This window comes from Nuphar pumila, chromosome 8 (assembly GCF_984573655.1).
Source record: "Nuphar pumila chromosome 8, dmNupPumi1.hap1.1, whole genome shotgun sequence".
Taxonomy (NCBI): domain Eukaryota; kingdom Viridiplantae; phylum Streptophyta; class Magnoliopsida; order Nymphaeales; family Nymphaeaceae; genus Nuphar; species Nuphar pumila.
The window spans coordinates 5,511,926-5,536,819 of NC_143256.1; the positions used below are offsets into that span (position 1 = coordinate 5,511,926).

General features: G+C 36.5%; 1 protein-coding gene across 2 annotated transcripts; it reads right to left on the reverse strand.

Annotated features, from left to right (window-relative positions):
- Positions 1–9,111: 9,111 nt before the first annotated feature.
- LOC149829490 (putative sodium/metabolite cotransporter BASS5, chloroplastic) lies at positions 9,112–24,382 on the reverse strand. 2 transcript variants are annotated; one of them, XM_090015554.1, is made up of 9 exons: positions 24,147–24,382; positions 24,021–24,053; positions 23,818–23,921; positions 22,513–22,643; positions 10,795–10,988; positions 10,459–10,711; positions 10,058–10,311; positions 9,904–9,986; positions 9,112–9,406 (listed from the first exon to the last, which is right to left on the reverse strand). In XM_090015554.1, exons 1-9 carry the CDS (start codon positions 24,361–24,363, stop codon positions 9,335–9,337), a joined length of 1,341 nt encoding a protein of 446 aa, XP_089871680.1. In that variant the 5' UTR covers positions 24,364–24,382; the 3' UTR covers positions 9,112–9,334. The 2 variants fall into 2 exon arrangements, with proteins under 2 accessions (XP_089871680.1, XP_089871681.1); XM_090015555.1 differs by lacking the exon at positions 10,058–10,311.
- Positions 24,383–24,894: the final 512 nt, after the last annotated feature.

A 24,894-nucleotide genomic window follows, 5' to 3' on the forward strand; every position in this document is an offset into this window, starting at 1 on the left:
CATTTGGAGGTAGACGGGATGGAAACACAATGCGTAGTGTCACAGATGACACTCTTTTCTTTATAGAGCCCGGTTGAGCCGCACTTCATGTCCATTGATCTCATAAACGATGAAAGATTTTCTAGGGATCCGTCTGGCTGGGGACGTGAAACTTAGCGCTTTATGGGAGACAACCCATATCTTGTATATTATTAGATTTGATTAGAATTTATAGATTTTATGTTGTTTTTACTTTTTCATGAGTTTTTCATGTTCTTTTTGTTTCTTTCTATGAGTTTCATGTTTTGTCATGTATACATTGCATTCATTATTTTCATAGAACGTATATTTTTAATTCATGTCAGGTTATTCTACTCTTTTCCCTCATTTATTTCCTCTCATGTGCATTCACGTAGTTTCATATAAGCATGGGGGAGTGCCACTGGGACAGTGTCATTCAAGCATGGGGGAGGGTGTAGTTTGCACACCTGGATATTTTTGTTTACGTTCTTGCACATGTTTACACATCTCTTATGAAAAGTAGATTTTTAAAGAAATAGTTTGAACTTATATGAATGTTATTTCAAATCTGATGTTTTTAGAGGATTTTTTTTAAGCCCCACGAAAATTTTTTCTGACATAGATCTAAAAATTATGGTTGTTTATGCGGATTTCAAAGAAATGATGATAGATACATGTTAGAATTTATTTTGAATCATAAATATGAATATGCACAGTTCTATTTTTGAAAAACTAAGTAAATGAACAAAAAGCGTAAAAATGAGCTCAAAAAGTGAGAAAAAGCATGCGTTAGGTTGTTTGGATAATTCCATAATCCTTAGTAGATGGAACTTAGATGTAAGTTGAAACTTTTAATTCCATTTTCAAAAAGGAGAGTGGAAAACTTCCTGATCCTAAGTAACTGAGAACATATACAAGTTGAAATGTTTGATTCTCACGTTATAAAGGTGAATGAAGGAAGTCACTTTTATGTCTTAGTTGATATCTTTTGGTATGTATTGAAAAAGTATAGAAGATATTGACATTGCACAAGGCATAAAAGCAGACCACACGCAAGCTATAAGAGAAGAATAATTGCGCAAAAAGAAAAAGCGTGAAAAGAAAAAAAGAGAGAAAAGAGCTTAAAAAGAAAGAAAAGTTCAGTGCTTAGAAGTGTGATTGAAAAAACCTGTGCAGAAAACATATGAGTGAGGATAAGTAAATAATAATATGTTTTTATTAGATTTTCTAAGAATAAAACATAAATAATTGTGATATTTAGAAAAGTGAAAGAAATTCTTTTTCTGTGGTGGTATATAAAAGAATCTAATTATATTTTGATTTTGAAACAACAGGAAATATTGGTGAAAATAAAGTCTTTGATTACCTACTGATTGTAAGGATGTGTAATATTATGCATACATGACAGAGATGTTTGTGGGTAGCATCACTGCAAACCCTCACGAGACCTTACTCGTCCACTGGGGTAACCCAGGGGTTGAAAGGGCTTGTTGCATGAGCTAAATGCAACCGTGATTCCTACGAAAGTGAGTTAGGTGATAGTTTGATTTCATGCATTTTTCTAGTTTGCTCGAGGACTAGCAAAACATAAGCATGGGGGTATTTGATCATGCATATATTTCAGGGTTAATTAACATTAAAATATGCATGATTTTATAAAATAATGTTTCAAAAACCCAATTTTATGTTAGTTTTCGAGTAAATGAGCTAAAATGATTGAAAATTAGAAAATGCATGAAAAATAGTTTTATTTTACATTTTTTATGCTTATTTTAGTTTTTGTTATAGTCATAGTAGTTTAGTTTTAGTTTTCAATTAAAAATAAAATAAAAAATAAAAAAATAGAGAAAATATTTTTTAAAATCTTTTTAAATGTTTGTTTTTTAGAAAAGAAAAAAATTAAATATAAATATAAATATAAATATAAATATAAATATAAATATAAATAGTTAGAATAGTTTTTTTAGTTTCTTTATAAATAAGTTTTGATTTTAATTTTTGAAAACTTTCTAATAAACTAGTTTACATAGTTTTTGTTTTTTAAAAAACTGAAAAAAAATATATATATATATAATAAACCAAACCGGTTCAAACCGGTTTGCATTTTTTAAAAAAAAACTGAAAAAATAATAAACAAAACCGGCTTGAACCGGTTTGCAATTTTTTCAAACTGAAAAAGTCTGTTTCAAACCGGTTTCAGCCGGTTTTGTGTTTTTAAAAACCCCCAAAAACGTAAAGTTCAGGCGCCTCCCCCATTCACGCCTGAACTTTCCCTATTTCCCCTCTTTCCCTCTCTTCCCTCTCTTCTCACCTTCCTCCATTATCGTCGGTGGCTATTCCCTTTCCTACCTTCCCTTTCTTCCTCTTTCTCTGTCAATATCCGGCAACCGGTGGTGGTGGAGCTCCAGTCCGGTGACGGCTGGAGGTGGAGGTCGCCACTTCTTCCCCAATTCTTTTCTGTTCACGGTAAGTTTTCCAAACTCTTCTTCTTCTTTTTTTTTCTGATCTTCTTCTTCTTCTTCTTCTTCTTCCGATCTTAATATTCCTCTTCTCTCTTTCTTCCATTAATGCTGTGTAAAACAGAATAAAAAATAAAAAAAATAAAAAATGAGAAAATAAAAAAAACAATATATAGAATTCTGTAGCTTTTGATTATGAGTTTCGCTAACATTTCAAGATGTTCTTCTGTGTAATTCCTCATTGCCGATCCTCTGCATATTTTAAAATTTTTCCATTTCATTTCATTTCGTTTCTGCTTAGATATAGAATCGGTAGATGTTTTAATTTCTGTTTTGTTTGATGTGCATCATTTCATTGCTTGTATTATCGGTTTTTGTTAATCTTTGTTTTTGTTATTTCTGTTTTTTTTCTTTTTCTGCATTGTTCATGTTTAGATTTACATAATATTGCTTGTTTGGTTTAATGTTTACATTAGGTATAGTTTTTATTTTTTTTCTGATTGCTAAATTGTTCATGTTTTTAATTTCTGTCTTTAATTTCTTGTTTTAATTTTCTTGTTTTTTTTCTTGCATTCAAAATTCTGTTCGTTTAGTTTTATAATTCTTGCTTTTATTTGTTTAATTGATTTTCTGTTTTTTTAATTGTTTCCTTGTTTCTTTCTTCATTTCCAGCTTTGATTTTCTAAATATTTTTTTTTCATTTCCAGTTTTTGCAATTGTTAATTTCTTACTTTTATTCATTGTTATTGTTTGTTTTTACATTCATTTCCAGTTTTCTTTTACATTCATTTCTTGTTCATCATTCAGTTTTTCATGTTTTTCCTCTCATATTTTGTTTTCTGAAATTTTTAAGTTTCTTTACCTTCATTCAGCAACTTCCTGCTTTACAAATCCTTGAATTCATGTTTTAGTCATTTAGTAATTTTCTATTTTCTGTTTTTTTTTCTAATTTCTTGTTTTGTTTTTACATTCATCTTTTGTTAAGTAAGCATTAGTTATTAGTTAAGTAATTGTTAGTTAATTGTTTTCTAATTAGTTAATTGGTTAGTAGATTTAATTAGAATTAGTTTTTCAATTGTAATTAGTCATTTAGATGTCTTTTATCATTTCTTTCATGTTCTAGCTCTGGTACTGCTCGTGTTCATTTGAATTGTGCAGGATAGCACAGGATTGGAGCGGAATTGATTACGTGACACGAAGTACGAAGAATAAAGCTTCTTTTTACTTTTCAGTTTAGCATTAGGAATTTAATTGGGTTTGTAAATATTGCACTTTACGCCCTCTGCAAAGGGTATTCATTTGTTGTAATAGTTAGTTGTTTTACTCTTCTTGAACATTTTACATTTCAATAATTCGGCAATAAAGATTAGTTTAGATTTGTGTACTTGAATACGATATATTCCCGTTCCCTGAGTTCGACCCGGTCTCATCCACTAGTGAGAACCGGTTTTTATTATTTGATGTCTGATTTTCACATATTTTTCATATAAAAAATCTTTTCAAAATTACAACGATTTAAAAGAAGACATCAGTAATGAATAGGATTATGGGTGATGACCGTAGGCTCGGGGTGGCACCAAAAGGGTCACAGTTTCTTTACGGCTTTGAGGGGACTTAATGTTTTGATAATTATTTATTTGATTAAGTCTTATTAACTCTGATAAAGTTTGAGATTAGTATTTGATTTATTAAATGCATGGTTTGATTTAAGTATTCTAGTTTTATACGAGTGTGTGGTGTCTAAAATCCGTGCAAGGCTTAAACCGTATTTAAAATGAGCTTTTGTTGTGTTTCTTGAAAAGTAATAATAAGGATTTTGTCATTTGGATGTTTTAATTTCAAACTTGGTTCTACGGAGCTATTAAACACCGGTATATGCACAAGCTGATTTCCTAGAGCTAAATTCGGTTAAGGCAAGATCAATGATGAAATACTGGTTTTAAAGAATTTCTTATATGTAATGGTTCAATTGAATTTGTTGACATTGCTTTTGTACTGGATCTGATACTAAGAGACTAAGACACGCTCACGCTTGCACTCAGGTGGGTCGTCTAGTACTTTGTATGATTGAAATGAGTCTGTTGATAAGACCTTGCATTATTACATTAAAGAAAGAAAAAAAAATTCTTAAACTTTTGGTTTTAAAAATTAGGGTGTTACATAACGGTTATGTGATCAAAGGAAAATGAATTATGTAATGAAATGGCTCTTGAGGTGCATAAAATGCCTATGTGAATGAAAGCTCATGCATATGGAATATGTTTATGCCAAAATGCAATATGACAAGATTGCATGTGAAATGTCTATGTTTATGTCCAAATACAATATGACAAGATTACATATGAAATATCCATGTTTATGCCCAAATGCATTTTGACAAGATTGCATATGAAATGTCTATGTTTATGCCAAAATGCAGTATGGTAGATGCATATGAAATGTCTATGTGAACATATTTTTTGCCAAAATGCAATATGATAAGATGCTTATGAAATGTCTATGTGAGCATAGTTTTGCCACAATGCAATGAGATAAGATGCATATTAAATAAAGGGTTATGCACTATTCAAAAATTTGCATAGCTTACATAAATGACATATGATGTATACGAAAAGAGTGTGATAATGATGTTCCTTATTAATGACATGAATTGTCATGTAATGTGTTTCTTAATGCCTCATAAATTGGTCACGAGGCCCATATATGAATGAAGTAAATAGCATGTTGTAGAAATGCATTTAATGTGCATAAAAAATTTTATATTTTGTGCTATGACATAAGGCATAAGCGAATATCATGGACTTGTGTGTGGACAATATCTAATATATAAAATGAATGTTGAAATGCATAGCTGGATAATGCTCCCTTGTGAGATTGGATGGGATGTGAACCCATATATTATGAGAGGAAGTCTCATATCGCATGCATACATCCATACTTTAAGATCTTTGTCATCGCCTTCACCGACAAGGTGCTCATATGGGCTAAAGGCGCAAGAGCATGTAAATGGGTGGTCACAAACCATGTCATGACATGCATACCACCTGAGGAGAGTATTAAGGTTATTGAGCCTATTTGTCTCGTGAAACGAGGGCATGATGTACTTTCAAAACTTGAGATGGACTCTATGAGTGGATGGTCATGCCTTTTTGTTTGTCAAATGCACCCAATACTTTTATGAATGTTATAAGACATGTGCTTTGACTATTTCTAGGAAAATTTGTGGTTGTGTAATTTGATGATATTCATATTTATAACCATATTGAGGTGGAACATGTGTCACACTTGAGGAAAGTTTTAGAAACATTGCTTAGGGAGAAATTGTATGTGAATGACAAAAAGTGCATTTTCTTGATGTCTAGTCTCACTTTTTTAGGATTTGTTGTGTCATTTGAGGAAGTTAAGGTTGACCCTTCAAAGGAGCAGGCATTAGTTGTTTGGTCAACCCCTAAATCCATTGGGGACATTCGTAGCTTTCATGGGTTGGGAACCTTCTATCATAGGTTCATTTGAAACTTCAGTACCATTATGGCTCCTATTACGAAATGTCTTAAGGGTATTGTATTTTGATGGACACCTATAATTGAGAAGGCTTTTCAGCTTATCAAGCAGAAGATGACCCACACCCTTGTCCTAGCTCTTTTAGACTTTTTCAAAGGTATTTGTGCTTGGTGTGATGCATCTCATGTGGAAATTGGTGCATTTTAATCCAGAATCGTCACCCTGTCGCTTTCTTTAGTGAAAATGTGACATCAACTAAGCATCAATACTCTACATATGATTTAGAGTTTTATACAATGGTAGAAGCCCTCCACTATTAGAGGCATTACCTTATTTATAAGGAATTTATCTTATACACTTACCATGAAGCTCTACAATACCTTAATAGTCAAAGAAAGTTGAGTACTCATCATGCTAAGTGGGTTAGCTACATACAAGAGTTTACCTTCATAATTAGGCATCAATCTGAAACTCTCAGCAAGGTAGCTGATGCACTTAGTCGGAAGAATATCCATCTTACTACTATGTCTATTCAGGTTGTGAGATTTGAGAATTGTTAGGAGCTATACCGGTCTAATCTTGATTTTAAGAACATTTGAAAGAGTTGCATTACAAATAGATATCCCCATGACTACAAGTTTTTGATACATGATGGATATTTATTTTCTGGGAATAAGCTTTGTATTCCAGAGTCTTCCCTAAGTTTGTACTTAATTTCAAAATTGCGCAGGGTGGGCTAGTGGGTCATCTTTGTCAGGACAAGACCTTTACCCTCTTGGATGAGAGATATTATTGACCTAAGCTGAGACAAGATGTCGTTAGATTCGTACAATGTTGTAATATGTGTCAAGTTGCCAAAGATCACAAGCAGAACACGGGTCTGTACTATTCCAGATAGACCATGGGAGCATATGTCCATGGACTTTGTTCTTGGTTTACCCAAGACAGTTAGGGGCTTTGATTTCATTCTTGTTGTTGATTGATTTTAAAAACTGGTTCTCGTTATTTCATGTAAATGGACTACCGATGCATCCTTAGTTGCTTCTTACTACTTCAACAAAGCAATCTGTTACCATGGACTTCCTCAAACTATCACCTCTAATCATGACACTCATTTTTGGGTCATTTTTAGTGGTTGTTATGAGCCATGTTGAAAACTAAGCTTTAGCTTTAGTAGTGCGTACCACCCTCAGACTCATGAAAAAACTAATGTTGACAATCATATATTGGGTAATTTGTTATGGAGCTTGGTTGGAGACCACATCAAGACTTGGGATCTTGTCTTACCGCAAGCCGAGTTTGCCTACAAAAATGCAGTAAACAGATCCATTGGAAGGTCTCCCTTACAAATTGTCAGGTGTTCCCCATCCATATTGTGGATTTGGATCTTGTTCCTAGACTAGACACACATGCGCCTGTGACTCCAGACATTGTTGATTACATGCAAGAAATACCTTCTCAGGTTAAGCAAAAGCTCAAGGAAAGTTATGCCAAATATAAGTCTCTTGTTGATAAAAGCAAATGACATGCTAATTTTGAGGTCGGTTATTTGGTCATGGTGTACTTACGCCCATAACAATTTCTTGTAGAGTTGTTTGGGAAAATGAGCCCGTGTAAGTATGGTCCGTTCAAAGTCCTCCAAAAATTAACAATGCATACCTGCTTGAACTACCTGATGTTTGACAAATTTCGTCAATCTTCAATGTTTCTTACCTGTTTCCTTATCATGATACATTTAATTCGTCGGAGTCGATTTCTCTTTAACCATGGGAGAATGACGCAGAGCAGACCCATCAGACCCATGATGCATCTGATCCTAATGCTACAGTCCAAGATCTGAATCCTATACATGGTGATTCATAACTTGAATTAGATCTCATTGCAGACCTGGAGCCTAACCAGGGTGATCCACCCGTGCGTAGATCCGGTCGGTCAACGAAAGGACACAGAAGGTGGAGATTTAGCCCTTCACATTCCTAGTCAGATTCGGACCTAACTTGGCTCTTGGGTCCATGCATGAGACCCGCCACTAACTCCAGATTCATATCTATTTTGAGAGAGACTATACATATTTGTTTTGAGAGAGGAGAGTGTTAGTTCAAAACCATATTTTTATTGCTTTCTTACTATTTTGCTTGATTTCCTTCAATAGATTATAGTTTTTTCTAATTTTAGTATCAATATGCGAGGTTGAGGAGCAATTCTTCTGTTCATTGCATCAGTTTTTAATTGATTGGATGGTAGGTTTTTGGTTGTTAGAAATACAAAATAAATTATAAAAGAAAAGAAAAAGAGAAAAGAAACCCATCCAGCCAGTCACTGGTGGGAAAATACTCAGGCTAACCACAGAGTGGCTGGAAAAAGCTATTTTTATTTTATGTGCAAATTTACTGTAGCGGATATGCTAAAGGTTATAGTTTGTTGGTTGTGAATTTTGAGTACCCAGTTTTTTGTTGTCAGGTTATTAAGTTTTACATGTGAAAAAAATGAAAATTGATCGGATTTTGATCTTAATTGGAATTATATATGTACTCCTATATCTATCTGACTATATCTAATTCTTACGCACCCCTACCAAATGCCCAAGCACGCCTCAAAGGCAAGTTTTACATGTAAAAAAAGAAGGCACAGATTGGATTTTGATGACAAACTAAAGATTTGGCAAGGCGTTAAAGACATGATTCTTAAAAGCCTTAAACCACGCATATAAGTAGCGTTTATTGCTTATAATTTATTTATTTTGCTTTGAAGGACCGATGAATCTCCAAAATTATGATAAGCTAAGCTTGGGGTTTACAATGCACATCGAAACTAGAATTTATTGCAATATGTGTACTTAACAGTGCAACACCCCATTAAAGGCTACCTTCCAGGTAGTAACACATATTCAGTGGCTAGTATATTGAAAATATTAACTGACAGGAGATTCACACAGGAAACTATATACTCGGGCACTCTACAAATTGAACCAGCACGAAACACCTAGACATGAGGACTTTTCAAGTTTTTCAGATTACTGTCATGCATATCAAAAGGACGGAGGTACAGGTGAAAAGAAGACGGCTGCAGTCCATGATGTGCATGTGTGTGTGTGTGTGTGTGTGTGTGAGAGAGAGAGAGAGAGAGAGAGAGAGAGAGAGAGAGAGAGAGAGTATAATTTGTTCTCATATTATCATACATATCGCAAAAATACAGATGAAGAAAAGATAGCAGAGACCATGCAGTGCATCTCTGCTACAATCACCAATGGCTCTTAAAACTTTCAAGGATAATACAACACCCATGTGGAAAATACAACAAAGAAGATCAGAGCAGTGGTCGAGGACAAATTCCGCAAAACCCACATGTGGAATTACATGAAGAAATTCCAATGTTTACACAGGCTGGTCTCTTTTCCTAGCCCATAGCATGACCAGTGAAAACCCCATCAGGGACATGGTAACAACCTGCAATTATGGTAAGGCATCAACACACCGGCTCAAAAACTAACATCAAAGTTGATGTTCAAGTCCTTATTAAAGACAAATATCCAGCTCGTGATTTTCTGGTGGCTCACGGTAATCAAGTCTGATGATCAACAGAAAAACTACAAAAAAATCCGAGAAACTAGGCTCTCTCAAGCCTCAAAACTGAATAAATGAAGTTCCAGATCAGTTCTCCTAGATGTAATAATACCATCCGAACACCCATATGAAAGTTCAACTTTCCATGGTGAAGAAGGGGTTAAACCGAATCTTTCTTGCAGTCCTAGAAGAAACAGGCATTTCCAAAACTTTCTGAAGTATGCAACAAACTAGCATGCTCAATCTACCCGTCTTATTTAAAGGGACTGCAAGCCATGCCATTTTCTTCTAGGCATAGATAAGATTGAACGGTACAACTCAATTGGCACATGGAGAGATTAATACAGATAGACCATGAGAGACAGAGAGTACAAACATACTGATATTGCTGGTGGCACACCAACAAGAGGATCCTGAAAGAATTTGTTGGCCAATGCAAGGGCAAGAAGACTGCTCTGCATCCCTGTACAGGAAAAGGTAATTAGTTTGACTACTTGATACCTACGAAAGGATCACAGCAGAGCATTTGCCAACCTGTCTCAAACGACATGGTTCTTCGAAGTGCTGCCACATCTGGTGCTTTGTGAAAAGCTAAACTGGTTAGAATATATCCAGAAATGAAAGCTGATGCATGAAATCCAAGAATGAGCAGTAAAACCACAACACCAAAAGGTGAAAGAATGGACTTTATATTTATCGCCAAGGGTGAGCCAACACAAAGACTTGTTACAAGCACAGAAAGAAGAGGCAGGAACGGTTGAATTGTAGCACAGACCCCTGGAGTGAACCTTGTGATAAATGACAAAAAGGAATATTATCAGAACACGTCACATTGGGCTTCCACTCAGATAAGAAAATTTGTTTCAGACAAAATTGGAAGACTGAATCACACAAAAATGATAATGATGGTTATGATAGAGAAGATGATTGATTACCTATTCAAAAGAAGGCCTGCAGCAATAGGTGCAACTACAATTTGCATGATACTGGACATCATTCCCCTTACATCAACTGGCAACCTCTTTCCAATAAGTAACAGGGATAAAAGTGGGGTGACGAAAACTGCAGTGGCAGTCGAGAGGGATGTCATAACTATACTTAAGGGAGCCATAGTTGGGTCTGTAAGAAATGCAGCATAATTTGAAAGCTGTGCACCGCTAACACAGGACACTAACATAATTCCTGCACCTGCAACAAATTTGCCTGACTGTTCAGGTTGTGTATATTCCAATGAAGGAAAACAGTACAATAACAAAATCTGAGTACATCACCAATGGAATTTGGGAGATGACAAATGCTGACTGCCATGGTCCCAAAAAAGTAACCAAGGATAGGCTTTACAATAAACTGCCCAGCATATCCAGCTGCAATAGCAGCTGGCCTCGTGATTGCTTCTATGAAGTCCTTTGCACTTGAATTGACTCCAACAGCAAACATCAAAAACCCCAGTGCCGGAGCATAGTATCTAAATGATGGTACAAAGAAAATAAGAATACACAATGAACATTAGTGATCCATTTATTCGTGCAGATACAACAGATCCATATGATTTGACAGAGTTCAGCAGCCATATGTAAAACCATAAGAAAGTCAGGATGTCAATAGCTTCCTACGAAAACAAATGAATTATCCTCTACAAACTAGCTTACCATGATTTCCTTCTACATTCATGGTCTTTTGTTTTCTTTCCCCTTATTGATTTATATAAATGGTATTTTAATATTTTGGTGCAAGATTACTTGCATATATATATATATATATATATATATATATATTCAAGTTTTAGTCCTAAGGTTACAGCTGGCAAATTAGATGAGCTGCTTGTTAGCTCGGCTTGCTCTGCTCACCTGAAACTCATTCGGACTCTTAAAAATGAGCTCGACAAACTGAGCCACGAGCCGCTCCTAAGCATATATGAGCAGTGCATGAAGAAAGGGTGTTTGGCTGAGCTCAGCTCATGTAGGATTGTTAATATAAAATATATAATAAATATAACATATATATATATAGATATATAAGGAAAATATTTGTTAATAAAGAAGGTATGAAACTATTGAGCTAGAAATCATAAGTACAAGCTGTATCAACTTAATCTAATTGCAAAGATCCGTTCAGCATGGCTTTTTTTGCTAACATTTGGACCTTGGATCATGTTTATACAATGTAAGAAAGTGAGTTTTTGAGTTATGAAGTTTTGGTACATTGTGAGCCATTGATTTTTTAATGCCTTCAAGAACCTGCAAAGCACTATGATTCAAAACTCATTTCCTACTAAACCATATATATCACATCTGCAAGGTTTGGTCTACAAAAATTTGAATTTTGAAAAAAAGGGTCATTTTTATTCAATATTTCTGTACCTTCATTAATACCAGATATTTACCCATATTATATATTAACTTTAAAAGCACTTTAAAAACCAAACTCCTTTTAGAACAGGAATCAGCTCATGAACGAATTGTAGAGCTCAACTCCTAATTAGCTCGGGCTTGACTCAGCTCATCACGAGCCCATGAGCTCAGCAAGAGCAAGGGTTCACCCTTAACAAGCTGAGACTGAACAGTACATCTAACTAAAAATCTCCAAAAGAATGAATAGTTCATATTAGCATGCAAAAAATTAGAGCAACAAGCCATCTATATCGGCGACAGAAGAAGAATAAGGGAGAGTGATAGAGAAAGAGGTGGTCAAAGGAAGAAGAAAAAAAAGGAGAGAGGAGGAGGAAGAAGAAAAAGAGTGTCAGAGAAGGAGAAAGAATACATACATACATACATATATATGTGTGTGTGTGTCCCCGCACCTGCAATTTTTGAAATTGCTGTGTCGTACCATCCATACCTACCTACACCTGTACCCATGTGACATGGCTCATAAATATATGTGACAGCTCACAAAAGAATTCAACTGATTGTGTTTTTATAACATTGCTCATATGATACAAGTTCTATCATATGACATGATACAATACAAGCCTACATTGTATAATGCATACTGATATGGTATGATAAACAATATGATATTATGGTGTATTGCATTCTATCCTAGTACAATATTATGATATATCATATGATGTACGATATGACATGATATATACAAACCTAGAAGTCCTAGTTATTGGTGTTTTGATGATATTCTTTTCATTTGGAAGCCATGGTTGATGTTATTATCAACATGGTGCCTAATTATCAGATATCTTCTTATCATGCATTGAGAAGACTAATTCTAGATGAAGTTGGAACAAAAGCGATGCAGTGGTATAGTAATTCAGATTCAGACAACTCCTGCTCCACCTAGTCTGACACGTTCAATTAGCAACAACCAATGCTACGTTGCCCATGAACCCAGCACAGTAGACCTGTTGTGGGTTATAAGTTATAACCAGAAATACTAGATTGCTGTGAGGAACAAGAAAACTGAAACTGACATTTCAGTTGATTTGTCCTTTAGCAACTAAAAGATCTTCCCTTGAAATAAAATTCCTTGTTAGCTGCAAGGTCATGTGTTTATCAAGGTGAGATAGCCTAAACAAAATCAGCAAGGCAAAAAATATAGAACCTTCCTTGGATTGCTTCATTGGATATTTAGTCGACTCCTAATAAATGGTTGCCGAGTACTCACAATGAGCAAATTGTAAGTTACTGGGAACAGCTGGTGTTTGCTGAGTATTATACCATAGTGACCGAGGAAACTTCTCAGTCTGTTGAGATGTCTCATGTTCTGGGCCTTGTGCAGGAGTTTGCCCAGGAAGCTGAAATGCTTCTAAAATTGCCTTAGTTGGCTACTGATGCTGACCTTGCTCAGGCTGTCTAGGTTGATCCTGAGCATGGACTTTGCATCTAGTTAGACAAAAGTTGACCGCCTAATGAATGTAGACCACTTTCCAGTAGCAGATGTTCTATCCATGTTTTAGTCGACCCATCTCAGGTAGGATGCTTCTCTTGAATTTGTTGTAAAGCATGCTTGACAACGACAATTGCACGCAGAACAGCAAGGTCACCTCCAACAAATTGGAAAGGAAACCATGTCCTGAGTTGAACCCAATATACAGTAGTGCATGCCTGAACCACATTGACCCTCATCTGAGCAGGGGAGCCAAGAGCTCCCTGCAACTCTCCATTAAGCATGGAAATAATGGTTGACCCTGAGACAAGGTTTCTCAGAGGCATTTCCTAAAAAATTTGTAGTGCATAGGGTGTTCATTTGAAATTGGATTGCAGCATGTCTTCATTCCAATTCGATCTCAACCCCATGTAATTAACAAGTCAGCATTCTGGGTCATCACCAAAATGCCAAGCCCATCACATCTTATTGGGGTGTTTTGTCCAACACATCGCAGGCATCCAAAATCTCCCCAAATAGCACATTGTTCGGAGGTCTGACATCCCAATTGGCCCACTCAGGTTCAGGAATGGTGGAAGTTTCCTGTTTTCATCTTGTTTAGTGATTGCAATGCCCAAGACACCCATACCAGTGTTGTAAGTATCGTAATGTATTGTACTATAAGGTACGATACTTTGGGGGAAAATGATACACACCTGTATCTCGATACGGGTGTGTATCGTACCTATATCGGGCGATACACCCCTTGTATCGTACTGTATCATACAATAGATACATGCCATTTTTTTGAATTGTATTTCACAAACTTGGTTTTTTTTTATATATATAATATGAAAGTACAAGTCTTGTAGCATTGTTCGTGTGAGATATGCATGCAATATTATCTATGATTTTATATTAGTTGATGTTTGATGATGTCTTATGTAGCACATAGAGACAAAAATGTGATTTTATGGTTGCATTTTGTGCAATTTATCATTCTTTCATGTGTTATGATTTTTTAGAATTTTTGTTATTTTTTTCTGATTTTTCTTGATTTTTCTTGATTTTTTTAGATTTTTTGAAATTTTTTATTAAAAATTTATGATACATTTACGATATGTGGCGTATGGCCTCAGGTGGGTGAAGCGCTTCATCGCATCTTCTGCTTGGTAGCTCCAGATCTGCAGACTGAAAACCCAAATCTTTCACTGCCAGAGCCAAATGTCGTCACTCCTTGCCACATGTGCATCCTAAGCTCCTTCACAACCTACACACCTCTGAAAGAGGTTGAGATCAACCCATCATTGTGGTTTAGGTTGATCCAATAGGCTGAACTGCATCTTGGCATTGTTCTCCCTTGTCTAGTTGCCTAAGTTATAGAGTAAAACTCGTCTAGTTGATGTCTTACAGGACACTTATGTAAAGGCCCCATTAACATCCTTGCACCCCAACCTGTTGAACAATCTACTCACATAGGTTGGTCTTGGTCATCTTCATGCCTCCATGAACTCCCCAGTCTCAGTTCTTCCACTGGTACCCAGACCATGCTCACATTATTTGGAACGTCAAGTGGTTCACTCTTGGTTGGTGCTCTTTCAAGCTCAACCTAAGTGAGAGGCGGCCATGAATTGATAGGAGTGAGTGAGTGTCTGTTCCAAGGTCAGCGAGGAATTCCATTGACCATTTGATGGGTCATCCTAGCATGAATAAATTCATTGCTCCGATCATCAAAATATGCAACCAGATTTGCATCAGCTAGGAGTTGATTGCATACAATTCGCTCATGAGGCAAGATTTGTGTTTAGCAACACTCAATACACGGCCTAGTGTGCAATCTGGTCATCCTATTTCTGCTTCATCGCATTGAGATCATCAAACAACTTTTGCATCATCGCACGTATTTGTTGTATGTAAATTTGAGACTTCTAATCATCATGTTTGTGCTCAAGATCGTGGCCCTAAAATCAATTTCTATGACTGAAAGTAGAGAGGGAGGGAAAAGAAAGAGAGAGAGAGAGAGAGAGAGAGAGAGAGAGAGAGATTTCACTTCAAGGAAAAATGACCTCCAAAGCACCCAAAAGTGGGTGAGTTCTCATTAGCATTCAATGATCCTTCATTACAAAAGGGACCCTTATTCAGTGACATCTCTCTAGAGTTATGGATATGGATCTCATAACTGTGATTGGGGGATTTCCTGCGAGAGATCCTTACTTCTCTCATCGTGGTTGTACTTTTGAACAGGTACGTTGCGTACTGCGGTGAGTAAAATGAGAGGTGTGTGGTTGCCTCGAACGCGCAATGGCGCATCTAATTCACATAATGATAATTATGCGCCTTCACAGGCAAGGTCGAAAGACCAGAGCATGTAGAATGGGACAGCGGTTAAGAAACCCCCGTCGTGCCCGTTCGAGATGGTTCATCAAGAAAGAGGATGGATGGTACAAAACTCCGCTGGACAGGCCATTAATAGTTATTACGGTCAAAGGTCCGGCTTCCCCAGTCATCGAAGGTTAGAGGAAATGGGGCTACAATAATTATCCTAGGTGGTAGTCGCACACTTCTGCAAAAGTTGGATGCATCCATAGGCCCAGTTTTGCCTTTGAGGACTTACTCTCTTGGCCACTGGTCGTCCCCTTAGGAGCGGACTCAGTCAGTCATTCGGGGTATAATAAAATACATAGCATAATGGACCCCCGAATCGATCTCAACTGTTTCTACGTTTTGCCTTGTGCGTACCCACAATGGCCTGCTTATAATGAGAACAAGATATAACTTATGCACACGATTATGAGATATGCGTGCTGTGATGTGACTTGATTGCTTGCTTGCTCGGTAGTTCAGTATGCTACTCGTTGAGCTATGCACGCCTGTCGAGACATTACTCTAATTGGTTAAACTATTTACGCAGTTCTTTGCTTAGTAATAACTAGTTTCTCATGCTAGTTAAATGCTTATTCGTTGACGTGTGCCTCCTATGATTGATGTGATTGCATACAGCTCGCAATCTACGAACTGGTGACAACTAGGACTGATGTAGTCGCTTGTCTTATAAGCTGCTTACATATTGTGATATAACTGCTACCATATGATTACTTATCCTGTGTAGCTTATGAATTGCTTGTGATGAATAGCTTGTGCCTTACAATTAATGTAGCTACTTGTCGATGGACTGAGCCATCCAATGGTACTTGTATGTATTGTGAGCATTGTTATGAATGCTTGTCTTATCCAGTTGCTTTGTTTGATTGGTGGATAGAGTTAGTTACTCTTCACCTATAGAATCCGTTGGACTGCTATAGTTGCTTGTTTAGCACTATGGTCCTCATAGTTCCTGTATTTAGTTGTTTGCTTTACTAGAGTTTTGTTTACTCTACAGTACGTTTGGTTAGATCTGCTAGTCTTGTTTTTTCCTACTTGATCTAGCGGATATCTTACTTATTGCAGCATTTGTTCATTCTTGTCTTTTGCACCCCAACTAGTCTGTTGTGAGACTGACTCATTTCATGGGCAGGTGGTGAACAGGTTGAGACAGCTTGCGATGGCACGATGACGTGATGCGTTCAAGGCAAGGCCCTTTTCCTGACGTTACGCTCCTAAGGACACTTTTGATAAATGTGGTATAAAGTTTCTCTGAAAACATATCTTCTTATTAAAACTCTGGATTACTAAAACTGCATTACCAAAACTTTGTTCTTCATTCCATTTCAATGAAATATATATTTGAGTTGCAAATCAGTTTGTAAAGGGGAGTTTGCGTTATAATGCGCCCAAGGTCCATGGACTTGCTATTTCAAACATGATTTTTCGCTGACCTTCTGTTTCAAACTCTGATAAATGATTGATTTCAAAGCTTTCAACCTTTTTCATAAAAGTTTTCAAGTCCACGATTTTGGGGCGTTATACTCACAACTGTATAAGTCCATTACAAACTCCCCCAAAACCCAGTCTTATTACAATATAAGCCTTACTCATAACCAGAACCATGTCCTAGATGTACGGTCATAACATTCATACTAAGAAAAGGAATCTATTGGAGCCTTCATGCTTGAATGACATTGTACTTATCTCATCTATATCAGATTCAAGTATATGTTAGGTTTATTACTTGGAACTTCCTTATTTTTGTCATCTATCCCATATGTGTGGTTTAAGTTTCTATAAATATTATTCAGTGTCAAATTGTTATTCATACTCTTCATACAAATTTAAAAGAAATCTAAGAGCCACTAGAGGAGTTGCTAACTTGCTATGACCTTATTAGCCCAAGCAACATGGATGTATTGTATGAATAGATCCAAGAGGAACCTAGAAGCACAAATTGATGAAAAAGAAAATGATTATACAATAACCAAGCTAGAGGATAACAAAAGAAGAATAGATGTGTTAGAAGAAGAAGATCCTTTCAGAGTCATTTTGATTGTGATTTGTGAAGGAATTAAAGACCAAATCTGTGGTTTGAGAGTTAGACACTGAATATTGAAGGACTCCACTTTTCTTTTCTTTTTGTTGTTTAATGGGATATATAATTATAATTCCACCTATTTTCGGCTACTTACAATTTCATATTTTTGTGTGGCTTGTTTCTCGCACTATACTTGTCAATTATGGTTGTATGTATTGTTGAGTGTCATCTATTAAGAGTTGTTACATATTATTATCACATTCATTGAATCATTTATGTTCCTTTGTTCCATATTCAAGCATATAAGCTTGCCTTATATTGTCTAAGAGATAGGAAGGCAAGATGATGGAGAATCGAATAAATGAAAACATTATATCAATGTTGTATGTTGTTTGCTGATGATATTGTTTTGATTGATGAGTCTAGAGCTGGGGTTAATGCTAAGTTAGAATTATGGAGACAGACATTGGAAGCAAGAGGTTTTAAGTTGAGTAAGAGTAAGACAGAATACATGGAATGTCGATTTAGTAAGCAACGAAGTAGTGATGGGAGTGTAGTGAAGCTTGGTGAGCACGAAATACCGGTGGATGATTCTTTCAAATATTTGGGATCTATCATTCAAAAGTATGGAGAAATTGATGGAGATGTAAATCATAGGATAAAGGTTTGGTGGATGAAATGGAAGAGTGCAACTGGAGTGTTGTGCGATCGTACAATGCCATTGCGGTTGAAGGGAAAGTTTTATAGGACGACTATTAGGCCCGCTTTACTATATAGTACGGAATGTTGGGCTGCCAAGAGACATCATATTCAAAAAATGAGTGTAGCTGAGATGCGTATGCTGAGATGGATGTGTGAAAATACAATAAAAGATAAGATTCGGAATGAGGAGATACGTAAGAAGGTAGGCGCTGCACCCATTGAAAATAAGATGAGAGAGAATCATTTACGGTGGTTTGGACATATTCGACGAAGGCCTAATGATGCTCCAGTTAGAAGGATGGAGAAATGGAAAAATATATTAGTTAAAAGAGGTCGGGGTAGGCCTAGGAAGACATGGATGGAGGTGATAAGAAAGGATATGAATGCTTTGAAGTTTGAACCTCACCGAGGACATGGCATTGGATAGAAATGAATGGAGGAGAAGGATTCATGTGGAAGACCCATAATGATTTTCTTTGTTGGTTCATATCGCCAACCCCAATTGTTTTGGGATGAAGGCGTAGTTGTTGTTGTTGTATTATATCAATGTTGTCTGCATCCTATGATACATATTGTAACTATGAAGAAAAACGATACGGTGCGCACTCATATCGCAATACGAGTGTGTATCATACCTGTATCGTATGATACAAGCTCGATGCACTTAAAAATGGCTGAAAAGACCTCTAGAGGGCGGACTCCCTCATTCGTTAGAGGCTATTAGAGAGATATTCATACACACTAAGACTCGTGAGAGAGATTTGGGGTCCGATCCGTGCGCAAGGGAGAGGGCTTTTGTGGTTTAATCAAGTAAGAGTGCATTTCCATCATTTTTCCACTCAAGGAAGTGGGTTAAGGTAAAAAAATCTTATTCTTTTCTTTTTTTTGAGTTTTTTTTGGAAAAATATGACATCAAATGATCCACCGTGACAATGGGGTACTTGAATAATGAGTGAAAATCGATTCAAAATTGAGTGCAACTATTGTCATACTGTTATTTCGGGTGGTATCTCTCGGTTGAATTGTTTGATGCCGTGAAATGGCAATGCCATCAATTATTTACTGGTTTGAGAGAAAAAAGACAAGAAAAAGAGATGAGGGGGGCCAAAAATGGGGTATGTGGAGCTCTGAAAGGATGAAGATGAGCTCCCTACTTCTGATTCTGCAGCCCCTAGCGTAGCATCAGAAATAAAAAGTTTTGTAGCAAAGGAAAAAGGTGTGGCTAGTGCTAGTAATAGTATCGCAGACACAAAAAGAAGAGGAGAAAGATGAGTAGGAGGGAGTTCTTCGAGAGGAGGTAGAGCTAGAAGCTCTATTAGAAACTGTTTCACTCATAGGATTGGCCCTGGAGCGTAACCCGACATTCGTACTGCTATGACTCCTCAACATTTAGTCGAGCAGGCGAATGTCGCAGTTGAGAGATGATTTTATGATGCCTGCATTCCTTTCAATGTGGAAAATTCATTTCATTTTTAGGCCATGGCAGATGCCATAACCAGTATCGAGCCTGTATACAAGATGCTTTCATATTGTGTTTTAAGAGGAAAGATTTTAGATGCTTATGTAAATGAAGTGAAGGGTTATTGTGATGAGATTGAGCAATCATGGAGGGAGACTAGGTGTATAATCATGGCAAATGAGTGGACAGATACAAAGTCAAATACCTTGATAAATTTTCTTATCTACTGCCCCAAAGGAACCATGTTTTTTAAATCAATTAATTTGTCTAATACGCCCAAGACAACAAACGTATTGTTGAGAGTTTTACCAGGTTATGGAAGAGGTTCAATCTCAAAACATTGTACAATTAATTACTGCTAATGTAGCAAATTAAAAGGCAGCATTTAAAGAATTGACAAAAAATTTTGAGTCATTCTTTTGGACTGCTGCCCATTGCATAGACCTCATACTTAAGGACATCGACAGTATGAATGAGATACATCAGACAGTTGAATGATGCCAACAAATTACTAAATTTATTTACAATTGCATGAGTTTTGAGTCTAATGAAAAAGTACATTGATGATGCTTAGTTGATTCATAGTGCAATTACTAGATTTGCTATACATTTTTTGACAGTACAAATTCTACTAAAGAATAGAGCTGCACTAAAAAAAATGTTTTAATCATATGAGTAAAATGCATATCCACATGCACACAAAAAAATCCTAGAGAAATTTGTATGAAGAGGAAAAAAAATGTATATACCTACATGCAACATCATTGATTATAGGTGGACCAGAAAACTTTCTCTTCAATATGCAACATATTATTTGAATATTGTATTTAGATACTTTTATATGTTTAAAATAGACAGGGAAGTCAACAAGGGACTTTTGGATTTCATCAAAAAATTGAACCTTGATTATAGCATTCAAGATCAAATTCATAAAGAAATGAAAACTTATGATAATGCATTGCATGATATAGGGAGACCTGCAGCAGTGCAAAACCGTGCCATGATGCGTCAATGTAATTTATTTTGTCTATTTCAATTTTAATTTCATATTATTACTTAGTTATGATGTTTTATATGATTGTATATATGTTATTGTCTTATTGATTTCTTTTTTTTTTTTTCTTAAGACATAGGGTAGGCCAAGTTTGGAAGTGATGTTCCAAATTTGAGAGCTTTTGCCATTCAAATTCTTAGCCAAACATATAGTGCAAGTGGATGAGAGAGAAACTGGAATGTATTTGAGCAAATTCATACCAAAGGAAATAAATTGGAGTACAAAAGACTCAATGACCTCGTCTACGTTCGCTACAACTTACGATTGAGGCAAAGGTATATAAAATTATAAAGTTTATTTGTCATTTTCATTAAAAATCCAACTAATTTTAATTTTTTCATGTCATATTTTTAGGCAAATCAAAAAGTTATCAACAAGGAGGCACAAAGAGTAATTCAATTTCATCTGTTTGGAACATTTTGATGAATTGGATGCATGGGTTGAACTTGACATAGTGAATTTCTTACGAATCAACCATTGGATTGTGTATTTTCGATAAAAAATTGGATTTTTGAATGCTTGAATATTTATAAAGATTATGAGCCATTGATTTTAAAGCTTTAAAAAATTTCATTTACGCATCAAAATCAGATAATTCAAGACCGGGTTCTTATAAAACCAAGCATGTAGATCACATCCATACAGTTAGATTTAAGAGAAAAGAACAAAAAATCAATGAAAATCGCAGTTCACACATTAGTTCTTATATTCTAGTGTCTCTCTCTCTCCTCTCCTCTCTCTCTCTCTCTATCTATCTATCTATATATATAATTAAAAAATTATGATACGTTTATGACACAATACGATATGATACAATGTAACTATGCACCTGACCGATACGAGTTATGATACGATACATACAACCTTGCATTATATTAACAATAACAACTATTATTGTCGTTGTTATTATTATAACTATTATTATCATCATTAATAAAGTATAGTTGGGACAAGGTTTGATGGTGATGATGATGATTACTAAAGAAATGCACATTATGTAAGCTAATTGTAGCCCATTCATCTCAAGAGGCATCAAATTTTAGTCGGATGTCCAACATCAACAACCAATATGCACACAAAAGGTCAACCCAATAATCAATACTAAAAGCCAGTAACTGTTGTGGTATACATAGCAAATTATTCATGGAAAGCTATGGTACCCGGACACCCTCTCTACATACAAGTTTGTATTTAATTTGTATAATTATATTTTCAGTTTATAACTTTATTTTTCAGTATATAATATATATTTTAGATATAACATATATATTTAGATTATATTTGGTTTATTTTGAATTTATTTTGTATTTATGTTCAATATATATAGCTGTGTCACTGTACCCACATTTTATGGAATTTCCGTGTCGTACCCTCCGTACCCATACACGTACCCCGGTGACATAGATGGAAAGTTTGTATGTGTAGAAAATCTAACTTGATAGTAGAAATTTGCACATGAACCTATATAAGAGGACAGGAATTGCAAAGGAAAAGACAACCACAGAAACTACTTGATTGGTACAGTATCAGCCTCATATAAGGGCCATTACCTGGTGGTAAACCATGTGAAAGAAGGTGGATAGACAAGTGCCAAAAGTGTGCTCGCAACAACAGCATGAGGCAGAAAAGAATTTGCATTTTTCAACATCTCCAAAACATGAATCTCACTTCTCACGGTCGCCTGCAAGTATGCAAGTGCTCCATGAAGTCCGTATCATTATCATTCAAGTTGAAAGAAGTTACAAAAGTACAAGGAGATAAAAAGCTTCATGATTAACATGCTTATTCCTAGGTTCTGTGATGGGGGAAAATCTAGCTACATAAATAATCAAAGTAGATGCAGAAACAGTAAATCAATACAACAACAATGAAAGTGCAGCAGAGTATGTGCATTTGGGACTTGTTTGCCATGCATTATTTCCCACCTGGATTCCCCAATAAAAGTATAGTCACACCATCTTTCTAGTAGGAAAAATAATTGTGTCTCCCCCCCCCCCCCCCCAAATACATAAAATTAACCACAAGATCTACAGTATATTATGCATATATCATTGTAAAAGTACAGTAGAGATCTATGAATTCCACAAGACCTTTTTTGAGCAAGCAATGAATTTGACAGGCCATCACAGAAGAAACCAAAGCGTCCAACTAAGTTTCTGAGTGCAAAGGACAAATTGGCCTCAATGAAAACATTATTCATTACATGTATAAGTGGAGAAAATGCCATAACTTGCATAAGAGGACACAAGAAATTCCAAGCTTCCATTTCCAAATATGAAAGCTTTGCAAATTTTAAAGGAAAAAAATCTCAGCAGCACAAAAGAACAAATAAAATTGTAATGAAAATATCTTTGCAAAACCTATTCAACATTTTCTCACATAGGAAAGTAGACGCTTTGTTTTTTCAAGTGAGAGACTGTTTGATAAGAGTTGAAGCCGTATAAATCATTTTCTCATTGGAAAAGGACAACCTTTTGGTGGTATTCCACTAAAAGCTTTCCCCACTTCTTTGCCTAAGAAAATGAGTCATGGGCCTACTGCTGACTATCAAATGTTCCCATATTCTAAAATTGTCAACGAGCGCACAGAAAAGTGGCATCATGGATAAAAAAGAATGCACAAGAACCAATTACACGGGGAGAGAGAGAGAGTACAAAACTCTAGAAAAAATAACCCTTTCGGATGTCAGTATGCAAAAGTTACACTTTAACAAAAACCATCCCACGCCATTCTTTAATTTTCGTTCCTAGGATCAGAATTGGTTGCAAGCTAGACTTTGCCAAAACAGGTTTGGGTAAGAATCACTCTCTTTCCTCACAAGATGAGAAGAACGGGAGACTTTGGTAGCACTCCACCTCAGGAGGGAGAGAAGCGTCGGCGGGCATCCGGACCCCATCGATTGGAGGAAACCCGAATTCCTTCTCTGATCGACATCTCATCAATAACCTAACATCATCCCCTGCAAATCAACGCAACCTTCCCTCAGTCCAAAACCCCCTAATAAACCCCACCCACCCCAAAAAATAAAAAGACAACAGAAATCAGAGTAACAACTTACGAGATTGAGATAGGAAGGGAGATCCAGGAAAACCTTCAAGGAAGAAGAGAAAAGAAAAATGAAATTTGGAAAGAGAAGAATCGCGTTATTAGTGAAAGAAGCAACAGAGTGGAATTTGACACTTACGGCACCGTCGGGCAAACGAGAGGCCGGAGCGAAAGCATTGAAGTCGAATGGGGGATGACGACAAGTGCGAGGTCGGGGTTCGGAGACGAGCGGTGAGATTCATCCGAGTGAGAGAGCTCCCAAAGATGAAGAGGGACACCCCGAGCGCGTTCCTTTCACAGGTTGGGGGCGGGGACTCTGGCCGGCGTTTGGGTTGACCCAGTGGAACGGGACCCATGTGGGTTTGGCACACGCCTCCAAGCATAGCGTAGGGTGGAGAAACCAGTAAATAACACGTGTTAGAAAACTACTAAAATTATTAAAAATAATTTAAATTGTCTTAAAAAATTTAAAAATAAGCCAAAGCAGGTTTTTATCCATTTTTTGACCGCAACTATAGAAATTAGGGATGGCAGTGGACAGGGGGAAAGCGGGGCCCACCCCGCCTCGCCCCGTTTGGACCGTGGATGAAGGGTATGAAACGGTGATGGAGGCGGAGACGAAGGTTAAAATTCATCCCCGTCCAAGGGTGGAGGCGGGGATGGACGTGCACTTTTCCCCGCCCCGCCCTGTCCCCGCCCCAACCACTTTTCCCCGCAATATCCCCGCCCCGCCTTATCCCCGTTTGAACCGGGGATGGAGTACATGAAACGGGGATGAAGGATAAAATCTTGAGGCGGGGCAGGGGTGGAGACCTTGTCCCCCGCCCCGCCCCACTGCCATCCCTAATAGAAATAAATGGCATTAACAATGTTACTCACCAATCATA

Bases quoted from the DNA above. Each gene is read 5' to 3' on its own strand.
- LOC149829490 (XM_090015554.1), bottom strand. From the start codon at position 24,363: ATGGGTCCCGTTCCACTGGGTCAACCCAAACGCCGGCCAGAGTCCCCG. The intron at 24,054-24,146 runs GTAAGTGTCAAA...TCTTCCTTGAAG, and splicing joins CTCGTTTGCCCGACGGTGCC to GTTTTCCTGGATCTCCCTTC. The intron at 10,989-22,512 runs GTAATGGCCCTT...ACCATCATTTAG, and splicing joins TTCACATGGTTTACCACCAG to ATACTATGCTCCGGCACTGG.